The 11,651-nt window shown below is 39.7% G+C and overlaps 2 protein-coding genes across 2 annotated transcripts; both read left to right on the top strand.

Moving 5' to 3' along the window:
• Positions 1–350: 350 nt before the first annotated feature.
• slc18a3a (solute carrier family 18 member 3a) lies at positions 351–2,066 on the top strand. Its single transcript, XM_062430659.1, has one exon. It carries the CDS (start codon positions 351–353, stop codon positions 1,914–1,916), a length of 1,566 nt encoding a protein of 521 aa, XP_062286643.1. The 3' UTR covers positions 1,917–2,066.
• A 1,659-nt stretch (positions 2,067–3,725) lies between these two features.
• chata (choline O-acetyltransferase a) lies at positions 3,726–10,488 on the top strand. The gene is made up of 14 exons (XM_062431027.1): positions 3,726–3,773; positions 4,169–4,360; positions 4,892–5,010; positions 5,609–5,662; positions 5,801–5,981; positions 7,257–7,434; positions 7,548–7,717; positions 8,365–8,465; positions 8,609–8,737; positions 8,815–8,937; positions 9,188–9,329; positions 9,519–9,581; positions 9,676–9,813; positions 10,057–10,488. Exons 1-14 carry the CDS (start codon positions 3,726–3,728, stop codon positions 10,486–10,488), a joined length of 2,070 nt encoding a protein of 689 aa, XP_062287011.1.
• Positions 10,489–11,651: the final 1,163 nt, after the last annotated feature.

Here is an 11,651-nt window from a genome sequence, read left to right as displayed (position 1 = left end):
AGAGCCGACACTGAATCCCTAACCTGTGAGTGCTGCCCGGGACCAGCACGTCACCTGAATGACGGAATATGAGACATGAAGCAACTAGGGACGACAGGAATAAAACGAGTCCAAGTCAGTTTTCCAAGAGTGGAAAAGCGCGTGCGATGACGGACGGCGCAAGGGACAGAGAAGAGGTAAAGCAGGAGAAAGTTATCTAGCTCAAGAAAGGCTCCCGGTGCTGGTTCAGAAAACCCAATTAAAAAAAACTGAACAGATGTGCAAAGCGTGCGTAATATTGTAAACAAATCAACTGGGGGAAGCGATTCTTTTTGGAAAAGACAAGACTTGAGTCGAAAAGAAAGAAAATCATGGAGCCGGAGGAAACCACACAGGGACACGCCACTAATTTGGCACAATCTGCCGCCTCCAAACTGTCCCAAATGGGCGAAAGAACTAAACAGCTGGGCAATGTTGTAATCCAAGACCCAGTTCGGAAGAACCGGATTATTCTAGTAATAGTGTGTACAGCACTTTTGTTAGACAACATGCTTTATATGGTTATTGTACCAATTATACCCGATTACCTTGAAGAACTACAGACAGCAGCAGATAAAGCTGCCCAAGCCCTTGCACCGCACACCAACTCCACTAACAGCACCGGCCACACAGTACCCAAAGGGAACTTCGACCTACAGATAGGTGTTCTTTTTGCCTCAAAGGCCATCCTACAGCTCCTGGTGAACCCGATAAGTGGCACGTTTATCGACAGGGTCGGCTATGATATCCCACTCTTCATCGGACTCAATATCATGTTTCTCTCCACCCTTATATTTGCCTTCGCTGAAAACTACTGGACTTTGTTCCTGGCGCGCAGCATGCAGGGCCTCGGCTCAGCTTTCGCGGACACTTCAGGGATCGCTCTGATCGCAGATACGTACACAGAGGAGGCAGAGAGAAGCAAATCGCTGGGTATTGCCCTGGCTTTCATCTCATTTGGAAGTCTTGTGGCGCCCCCCTTTGGAGGGGTTCTCTATCAGTTCGCTGGGAAGCGGGTGCCTTTCCTGATTCTGGCCTGTATCTGTCTTATTGATGGCATATTGTGCCTACTTGTGCTAAAGCCCTACCGCAACCGAGAGAGAGAAAACATGCCAGTGGGCACCCCAATATATAAACTGATGATTGATCCCTATATAGCTGTAGTGGCTGGGGCTCTGACAATTTGTAACATCCCTCTAGCCTTCCTTGAGCCCACTATCGCCAACTGGATGGAGGAAAACATGCACTCCAGTCAGTGGGAGATCGGCATGACATGGTTCCCTGCCTTCTTTCCTCATGTCTTAGGTGTATTTCTCACTGTCAAGTTAGCAGCCAAATACCCCCACCTCCAGTGGTTTTATGGTGCTATAGGTATGGTATTTATAGGCGCGAGCTCCTGCACAGTGCCAGCCTGTAAAAACTTTGGACAGCTTATGCTCCCGCTGTGTGGAATCTGTTTTGGCATCGCCTTCGTGGACACGGCGTTGCTGCCAACACTGGCTTTCCTGGTGGATGTGCGGCACGTGTCAGTGTATGGCAGTGTGTACGCCATCGCAGACATCTCTTACTGCTTGGCCTATGCACTGGGGCCCATAGCGGCTGGACAAATAGTGCACAACCTGGGCTTTGTTCAGCTCAACTTAGGCATGGGCCTCGCCAATGTACTTTACGCACCGGCTCTTCTTTTACTGAAGAACGTAACACAGTTGAAACCGTCCTTCTCCGAGAGAAATATGCTCCTGGATGATGGCCCAACGGGACTGTATGACACAATTAAGATGGAGCAACGAGAGAAGAAGAGAAAGGGTTTGTGTACCTCGATAGACGAGAATGGCATTGAGACATTTGCGCAGCGCTCCCATTCAGAGGAGGAATCCTCAGGGGGAGAGTATGCGTAAAAGACGTTTAACTGGGTGTAAAACTATCAAAGTGCCCATGTAGAGTTGTGTGCATCCCGTCCGATCCAATCAATTGCATAACACGATTAGGATTGTGTAGCTACATCAATTATTTACTGCTTCTGGAGACAGTTCCTCCGGGTATTGTCAAATCAAGTAGCTTCAAGCTTGTGCAGTAGAAAGGCGCGCGCTGGCGCTTATTCATCTTTAAGTGAAAGTATTGTGAACGATTTGTTGAGATAGATGTCTAATCACTAACAGTATTTATCACTGTATCAGAAAATGGATCCATATCGTATTCAGGGATTACGTGTAAATGTATTTTAACAAAAGAACAAGTATAATGTAAGCGTGTAATCTGTATTCATTTTTGCCAGAGTTGTGCTGCTATAAACTCAATATGCAATACTGTGTGTCACACAACAGATTTAGAAAGATAAAACAGAAGGAATGGGGCTGATATCTGCGTCTTGTTGTCTGTGTATTTTGGATGATGTACTAATGGAATGCATACTGTATGATCTGCGACTGTACATACATGTATATTCATGTACATAATAAATCAATATTATGTGAAAGACGTTATTAGTGTTAATTATTTCTTCAGATATTTCGTGGAATTATTCAATGCGTTATAATTTTCCGCCAATAAAAAATGCTCATGATGCTTTATAAATGCAACCACAATTTTAAGAGTACATTCTTCACTTATATCAAACCTGTACCTAAATTTCCTTATGAAGGCAATTTCATTAACTGATTAAGGCCTACAATGAAGTAGTTTTGTGATCCTTGAATGAGAAATATAAAACAACTGAAAGTGAATCCGGTCCATTACAAAATAAAAAAGTAACTTCTCTGAATTAAAAAAAGTACATTTGAAGCGATCTATAGCGCTGAGTTAATGTAGAATTGTGAGGCCTAATGTTATGTGTAAAATAAACAATTTTTCAAAAATGCTAACATTTGCATATAATATTAAACACACGATGTCGATTAAATCAGTCACTGAAATGGAAGCAACGTCTGCGCCAAAACGCCTTGATGGAAAATGCAAAAAACATTCAGAGAGCCAAAGCAAGAAATCCATGCAAAAAGCATCCTAATTGTTCTTCTGCACGGCGTCTGAGCATCTGAGCTGTTCAGTCTGTGTCTAAATAAGGTGGGGTGAAGATGTAAAGTGCCAAATAAACTTCTCGGCGAATAGCAGGACTTCTGGGAGGAGCCTGGCTGCCTGGAGAGTGAGGTACCCTCTCGGCATCTCTTCTAAGCCAGCAAGGGAGTTGTGCTCTTGCCATGATGGGGGGTTGAAAGATGTTCAAAATGATGAAGGTGGTGAAATTTATAAGAAATTCTGCCAGGAACGGATTCCGGACAAGATGAACAAACCGAAACTAATTGTTTGAGCCTGAATAAAGAGTTGGATTGCTTGTTTGCTTTTTGCTTGCTGGTGAGTAAACATTTCATTTTTATGTGATAGTTATTCCAAATTCGTACATGGATTAGTATAATTTATGACAGCATATTAACATCAAACGCGCAAGTTTGCGAAACTATTTAATGCTGCATGTGAAATCTTACCAAGTGGGCATTCTTGTATTTTTGTACGGTAATCCATTTTTTATTGATCAGCATTCTACATTTGTCTCAAATACTCCAACAGGACATTTAAAGATAACTTTTCTCAGTTGTCTGTCAGTGACGGTCTGTTATTTTAAAGAACTTAATACTTGATATCATTTTATTTGTGGACACAGAGTCTGTCTCTGAGGAAACCAACCTGCTTGACTGCCCCTCTGCACCGCCAACATGCCAGTTCTGGAACGGGAGCCCTCCAAAGATTTAGGAGGCGGGGATGTAAATATCTCCTGACTAATATGGATATGGAATATATTTCACTTGAGTGCATTAGAGATGGTTATTAAATACAACTAAAGATAATTAAGAACATAATGACAAACACGAATTTAAAAATTGAGCTTTTATGAGTAGTTGTGGTTTGTAACAGCCTACCTTTTATTTAAATCTTTCATTTTATCAGAATGAGTCCAGTAAGGTGAATCATTTACAGTTTCTAAAAGTACAGTTAAAAACGTATTTTATTATTTATTTAAAGTATTTTCTTGAAAATGTGATACATTTGTCAGAGCTGGAGACTGTGAAGATTTGTGTGCTGATGTGTAGACACAAATTTAGTTTAAAAAAAGGGGGAAAAAGGGATTGAAGAGTTTTTCATCCCTCACTCTGTACAGGGTCTGCCGAAGCTGCCTCTCCCCGCCCTGAAAGACACCCTGGACATTTACCTGAAGTGCATGAAGCACCTGCTCACAGATGAGCAGTTCAATAAAACCCAAAACACAGTGAAGCAATTTGGAGCCCCTGGAGGAGTGGGGGAGCTACTGCAGAGCAAGCTGGTGGAGAGGAGGGAGAGCAAGGCCAACTGGGTAAATATGCTCATCTGGTTAAAAACACACAAAAATCCCCAAAATATGCTTTACAATTAGCAGCAATAAGGCATTAGGTTATACTGTGATTTTGCATACTATATTACAAACCAGCATTAATATCACACAAAAGAAGTAAAGTAGTGAGCAAAGTTATTTTCCCCCTCATCATTTTAGATTTTTTCATAGTTTTTTAGATTGCTTTTTTATGTTGTTTGTTTGTCTTTAATGGCACAGTGGTTAAAAACAGAGCAAAAATACAATGGTACAAATACAACATGATGAAGCTTAAAAGGCCCAGCTACTAGTTTTTTGACCATGCAGACTTTGAGTACTGTCTTGTGAGCTGATGATACTTTCATCCAGGCCAGTTTTATCATTTCCAAAATATTAGCAGTGTAAAAAATGAAACCCCTAAATGTGTCCAAAAACATTTCAGATTTAGAGTTTTCTAGTGTTTGAGTATTGAAACACTGGCATTTAGCTCACAGATGGTGCCTTTTATGTCGATCCCTCATTTTCATTTTGCAGGTGTATGACTACTGGCTGAATGACATGTACCTCAACAACAGACTGGCTCTGCCCGTCAACTCCAGTCCTGCGATGGTGTTCCCACAGCAGCAGTTCAGAGCTCCCATCGACTCATTAAGGTACGAGACACTGAAGACAAAAACAAGTCATGAGAAATTTCAGAATGATTCAATATAACAGAATATCATTTTGTCTTATGTAGACTTCCTTGTGACCCTTTTACTACAACTAACACTGCAAAAGAAAAACATGCATTGCGTGTTACATTGTAAAGAGAAAAAAAACACTATATCATCACTTTACAGGCAATTTATGATTATTAGGCATGACGACTTAAGAAATGATAGTCAAACTGTATGAATCACTCCAAGACCAGCTTTGATCGAATATACCAAATTGAACACTTCCTTGCAACACATTGACAGATGGGGTCATTACCCAGGACGCATTGAGGGCTGAGAGGCCAGGCCAGGCTACTGGTGGCAAGGACAGTAGACAATGAAGGCTGCTGTTTGCTTAAATGGTATTGATCTAGGGCCAGCTCATTAAGCAAATGATTTACATAAAGCATTTATTTATTTATTAGTTAACTGTAACACGGCTACACAATAAATCAGGATCATTCCCCAACGTTGAAGGACTATGTTTAAGGAGTGACCAATACAAAATGGGTGTGTTTTGAGAAGTATCTTACAGAGTATGGTGTTTCTTTCCTAGGTTTGCTGCACACCTCATTTCTGGAGTTTTGGAGTACAAGACTCTTCTTGATGCGTAAGTGAATGTATGAGAGCACAAATGAGTCAAAACATTTGAGATTCAGTCAGATCAGAAATATTTCACTTGTGGTTTATGTGTAAGAAAAAAAAGAAGGAAAAAAAGCCTGATAAAGTCACATGCGTGTGTGTGTAGACATGCTCTGCCGACAGACTACGCCCGGGGCCAGCTGGCTGGAACCCCTCTGTGTATGGAGCAGTACTATCGCCTGTTCACCTCCTACCGCCTACCGGGGTCTGAGAGGGATACACTCGTGGCTCAAGAGAGTAGCGTGATGCCAGAACCTGAACACATCATTGTGGCTTGTAAAAACCAGGTCAGACACAGCCTAATTCAACTCCACAGTTGTCACAGGCTAGTTTGACAAAACAATCTCAACTCAAGGTCCACTTACCAGTTTTCATCATATCATATCATGGTCCTCATCGGTGGATGGGGATTGCTCAGTTGTCATGGAGATGGATCTGTTGAGATAAGACTGCAGCACTTTAAAGAACTCTTGTCTGTGTTAGTTTATAAATTAAGCATAAAAATCATTCTTGACCTTAAAAAGAGCACTTTGATAATAAAAAAAATCCCAACTCAAGGTCCATTTACTAGCTATTTCCAGAGCCATCAGTAATATCAAGCAGTCTTCATCAGCAGTCAGAGAAGAACTTCGTTCTTATTAGCTGATGAGCAAGCATGCATAAAAAGTCCTGCATGCGTGATGGATGAAATCAGAATAGCTACTGCGCTCACATATCACCAGATCAATCTCCATGACAATCTATTAAGACCATGTGACCAGTTTGTCCCCCCATTTTAAGAACATCAATATTGTAATTAAAATAATAATTTGAAGCTAGTATTACTCATTAATGATAAGAAGTCTGAACACCAAATGGTCCACAGTTGTTTATCGGAGTATCGCTTCACAGTAAACATCAAACAGAGACGTTTACACAAATAAGAATAAGACTACACACATGATGTCCCTGTCACAGCCCATTAACAAGTGCTCTCTGTTAAGTAAATTAGGTATAGCATGTGTGACATTTGCTCATCAGCACAGCCACTATATTACAATTAGAACAGGTAATCAAAAGTGTGGGAGTTTGATTTATTTAAAGGATAATTGCATTTTATTACAATTTAGGTCTTCTTCGTGTAGTTTGTTTTATTATTTTAAATGGTAATAATTATATTATACTCACCAAGTTTATTTAACGTAACACGTAACTTGGCTACAACCAATCCAAACAGGGCAAGAGGCAAGAGTAGTTAGACAATTTTTCGGCTTTTAAACAAATCCCCAGGTTAGAGGTAACAAAGGCAAATATTGATCCATTCACCTCAAACTGTCTATAGCAAACACCCATCATAGTTAACTTATTCAACTTTGGCCTATTGTATACCAGCATACACTGATTATCTGTTCAATGGGGGATTATCACAGATGTTTTCAGCGTGAATACTAATAACTAAACTAATCCTTCTGTATCACTGCCCATATAGCCACTCAGAGGCAGCATTCCCAGCTAATATTAAAATGATACCCGAGAAACAAGTGCATTAAAACAGCTTGTGTCCAATCTGAACCTCTGTCTAGTTCTTTGTGCTGGATGTGGTGATCAATTTCCGCCGACTGAATGAAAGAGACCTGCTGACTCAGCTGGATAAGATTGTCAAAATGGCTGACAGTGAAGATGAGCGACTCCCACCTATTGGTCTTCTCACTTCAGATGGAAGGACAGAGTGGGCTGAGTCTCGCAGTGTGCTCATGAGAGGTGCATTTCTAATATTAGCCCTATTCTTTCAAATAAAAACTCTCTGGGGTCAGGAGGATACCAGTCTTTCCAAGTCTGTTTGTCTCACTAAATGGATTTTTTCCCCCCTGCAGAGTCAACTAACAGGGACTCCCTGGACATGATCGAGCGCTGTCTGTGTTTGGTCTGTCTGGATGACGGCAGTGGGCCTGACCTAAATGACACCACACGGGCCATGTTGATGCTGCACGGAGGAGGAGGGGCCAAGAATGGGGGCAACCGCTGGTACGACAAGCCCATGCAGGTTAGTGAGCAACCTTAGCAAGTAAAGCTACTTTAACGTTTGCCTCGCTTCACTTGTTGCACACTGTGAGCTAGACTCTTAATTATGTTTGAGAATTAATTCTTTGAGAAAAATTCATTACAAGATGAATGAAATAAGGACGAAAGTGTTGATGAATGATGGATGCTATAGAATAACAGGATCAATTGACTGCTTTAATTACTGAGGAAAATGACAAACATGACAGTGAGAAAATTCATGTTCTTCTCTTACAGTGCCAGAGGATGTAATTAGCCAATCCCTTGCCAAATTAAGAATTTACTTGCGATGGAGAGAGGAAGTTACCATTGAATAATAAGCCCCCAGCCTGTGAAATATCATTTGCATGAACTTTGATATATGTGTTTTGATAAAGAATTCAAATTACTTGAATGTATTGCATGAATCATAGTCACTACGTAGAGTTCTCTGAATAATTCCTGCACTGTGGAGTAACGTGTGGATGAAATGTATGCTGTATGAGGGAACATCTAGTTTCAGTGTGTAGCAGAATGCACAAGTACTTTAATGAGATTGCAACTATACATGTATTAAATCTCAGTTAATCTGAGCATTGAAGTTCGGCTACTTTCAAGGAAATCCCACTGAAAGTAGCGTGACTGTTTCAGTTTGTCGTAGGAGCTGGTGGCTGCTGCGGAGTTGTGTGCGAACACTCTGCATTTGAAGGAATTGTCCTTGTGCAGTGCACAGAGTATCTGCTCAAATACATGTAAGACTAAATACAATTTAGATTTTAAAAATGCAACATGTTTATATGACATAATTGCTGATATAAATAAAACAAATTAAAAAAGTTATTAAAAGGAAAAAAAGGGAAATGCCAAATGATAATGTATTCCTATGTGTCACCAGGATTGGCAGTCCATCAAAGCTGGTGAGGGCTGCGAGTGTGAGCGAGCTGCCTGCACCTCGCAGACTCCGCTGGAAATGTACTCCGGAGATTCACAAGCTCCTCGCCTCATCTGCTGACAAACTCCAGAGGTCTGCATTTACTCTGGTTTCTATTAAATCAAACAAATGCTTTCTGCTGATAACAAAATGTATTTTTATTCATCCAGGCTAGTGAGAAATCTTGACATGAATGTCCACAAGTTCTACGATTATGGAAAAGAGTTCATCAAAAAACAGAAAATGAGTCCAGATGCCTACATTCAGGTTGCTCTTCAGTTAACCTACTACAGGTAAAAAAAAAAAAGCTGGAGTTCACAGGACTGATTCTCATATATTCATATATTTCAAACATGTTTAATCAATTTTGTTTTCCTTGTTTTGTGCGTTTGACTGTTGTTTTCTGTTATGTAAGATACATATATTTATATTTTTTCTTTGTTTTTGTTTTTCTACATGTTTGAAATAAAGCCTTCATTCATTCATATATCACATTAAGACACGACTCAGAGCTACAAATACTTTTTCTCTTTGTTACTGAAGATGCCACGGCAGAGTTGTGTCGACCTATGAGAGTGCTTCAATTCGGCGTTTTCAGGAAGGCAGAGTTGACAACATCCGCTCAGCCACGCCAGAAGCCTTGGCCTTTCTCAAAGCAATGACTGATGGGAAACTGAGCACAAGCGTAAGATGCTGAGTGAATGTTGCAGCAGAGTAAAAACTCAGCTTGAATAAAGTAGTGAGACTGTCAATTGTCTCCACTTCTAATAGTGTCATTCAATCTTCACCTGCACTCCACTATGAAAGACTATGCTTACTGTAAATAAAGGGCTTTTATAGCCTCATATTGATTCTCAGTTGTTTACTTCTCCAGGATGCAGAAAAGATGGAGTTGTTACAAGGTGCCATAACTGCACAGACAAAGTATACTATTCTGGTAAATATTGATTTACGTAATATTATTGATTTTACGTCACAATGTTGATTGCAGTAAAATACAAAAATTGTGCATTTTCTTTTTTCCTTTTCAGGCGATTACTGGGATGGGAATAGACAACCATTTACTAGGATTACGTGAAATTGCACATGAACTGAACATGGAGAAGCCAGAAATATGCAAAGATGAGGCCTATCGCATCAGTAATCAGTTCATTCTCTCTACAAGTCAGGTAAACTCATATGATCCTAATACATCAAATTTAAACTACACGTAATGAGCACTGTGTTTCTATTGTGGAATATAAAACTGGAGAGATGTTTTTTAACCAAATTCCCAAACTGCAGTTTAGGTTTGTTAATGTGGCTGGGAGTTGATTGTCATACTTATCTTAATCTCTCTACCTACAGTAGTATTTAAGCAGATGAGTAATACTGTCAGTAGCTCAGTATTGAAGCATTCACTCTTCTCTCAGGTCCCGACTACTGTTGAGATGTTCTGCTGCTATGGACCCGTGGTTCCAAATGGATACGGCGCGTGTTACAACCCTCAGTCAGACCACATCATCTTCTGCTTATCCAGTTTCCGCGAGAGCTCGCAGACGTGTTCAACAGAATTTGTCAAGTGTCTGGTGCAGGGACTCCTGGACATGAGGGATTTGTGCAATAACTACAACTCCAGCTCCAGCCTGACCGAGCAAAGACAGGGTCAGACTCTGGAGACACACACGCAAACGGAAACAAACTGGCAAAGCAAAACGCAGCAGAGGCCAGCTGACCTGAGCAAGAATCAGCAAAGCCTGCCACAGGTTCTGGTGAAGACACCAGACCAGACTAAAGTGGAGGCTCAAACCCAGACCTCAACACAGGGAGAGCCACAAGTTTTGAAGAACGGAAGTAAATCATAGAAAACAGTGTGATTTTAGATGTATTCCTCTTAAATCATTCAAAAGATATACACACTGATATAAAATGATACAAAATGTTACGTAACAGCTGTAATGTTATTTATTGTATTGTAAAAGTGTTGTTGAGAATGTAATTTGCTCATTCTTGGAAAATATTAGTTTTTTGGCTATTATAGAGGACCTTTCTGCTGTTGTCACAAAAACATCCAATACATGCAGGTTATTAAAATATGGCTTCTGTATGGGGGTAAAAATAAAAAATAATCAAGCCAAATTTAGGCTTGTGATTGTTGATTTGCACTAAATTGAGATGAATCAGCCAAAGAAGTAGGATTTATTGTTGAGGGATGATTGGTGCAATTGCAGTTGGTTGTGAGCAAACACTAAAAAAGAAGAACAGAGGTTCAATCTCTCTTTTACACATCTGCATCATTTCCTCCGTGACACCTGTCAGTCAGTGTGACGGACCAAACGTAGTCTGTGAGTTATGATAAATGGCCAACTGTCTAACTATGTGTCAACCTGCAATTGCATGCCGCTCTATTTTTCTTAAATTATGGTAGGCTATATTGTAAAACTAGAATTTTCTATGCAAATGTAATTTGTGTTGTCTTCATAAATTGTTGTCTATTGTACTGGAAGTACACGTGGTATTACTAAAATGTCTGTTTAAAAATGTATTCTTTTATAAAAATCAATAATCATATCTTTAGAAAATTTGTTCATATTGTACTGTTTCCCATATGGTGTAAGAAGGAAAAAAACTGACTAGAATTGAAAAGGTTACTTTTCAGTTTATCAAAGAATGTTAAGTGTGATTAAAACTGTGCATTTGTAAATCTATGAACAAAACATATCAATTAAGTTATTTATTTTTCTATTATATAGTGTTGCAGGGTATAAATGTACGTTGAAAAGTAAGTATATGAAACTTACTCACCAGAGGTGATCACTGTGACTGTCAGAGTATTGTATTAATAAAGAACTATTAAAGATTAAAATAAAAAAATAAACCAAATTAAATTGACGACTTTTGTTAATTCTGATGTTTAGAGATGGATATAGATGCATGTTTTAGATATTTGGACACTGTGCTTTATGAAATACAGCAGCCTACATAAGATATTAAGATAGTAGTACTTGGAAACATTTGAATGTATAAT

The sequence above is a fragment of the Scomber scombrus genome, chromosome 12, assembly GCF_963691925.1.
Source record: "Scomber scombrus chromosome 12, fScoSco1.1, whole genome shotgun sequence".
Taxonomy (NCBI): Eukaryota; Metazoa; Chordata; class Actinopteri; order Scombriformes; family Scombridae; genus Scomber; species Scomber scombrus.
Note: the sequence above shows the minus strand (reverse complement) of the source record. Positions and strands in the feature narration are given on the sequence as shown.

What these genes read in the sequence shown, in the direction of transcription:
- slc18a3a (XM_062430659.1), top strand. Translation starts at nt 351, where the DNA reads ATGGAGCCGGAGGAAACCACACAGGGACACGCCACTAATTTGGCACAA.
- chata (XM_062431027.1), top strand. Translation starts at nt 3,726, where the DNA reads ATGCCAGTTCTGGAACGGGAGCCCTCCAAAGATTTAGGAGGCGGGGAT. An exon ending in ATGGGAAACTGAGCACAAGC is followed by an intron (nt 9,330 to 9,518) that starts GTAAGATGCTGA and finishes TTACTTCTCCAG; the next exon opens with GATGCAGAAAAGATGGAGTT. An exon ending in TCATTCTCTCTACAAGTCAG is followed by an intron (nt 9,814 to 10,056) that starts GTAAACTCATAT and finishes CTCTTCTCTCAG; the next exon opens with GTCCCGACTACTGTTGAGAT.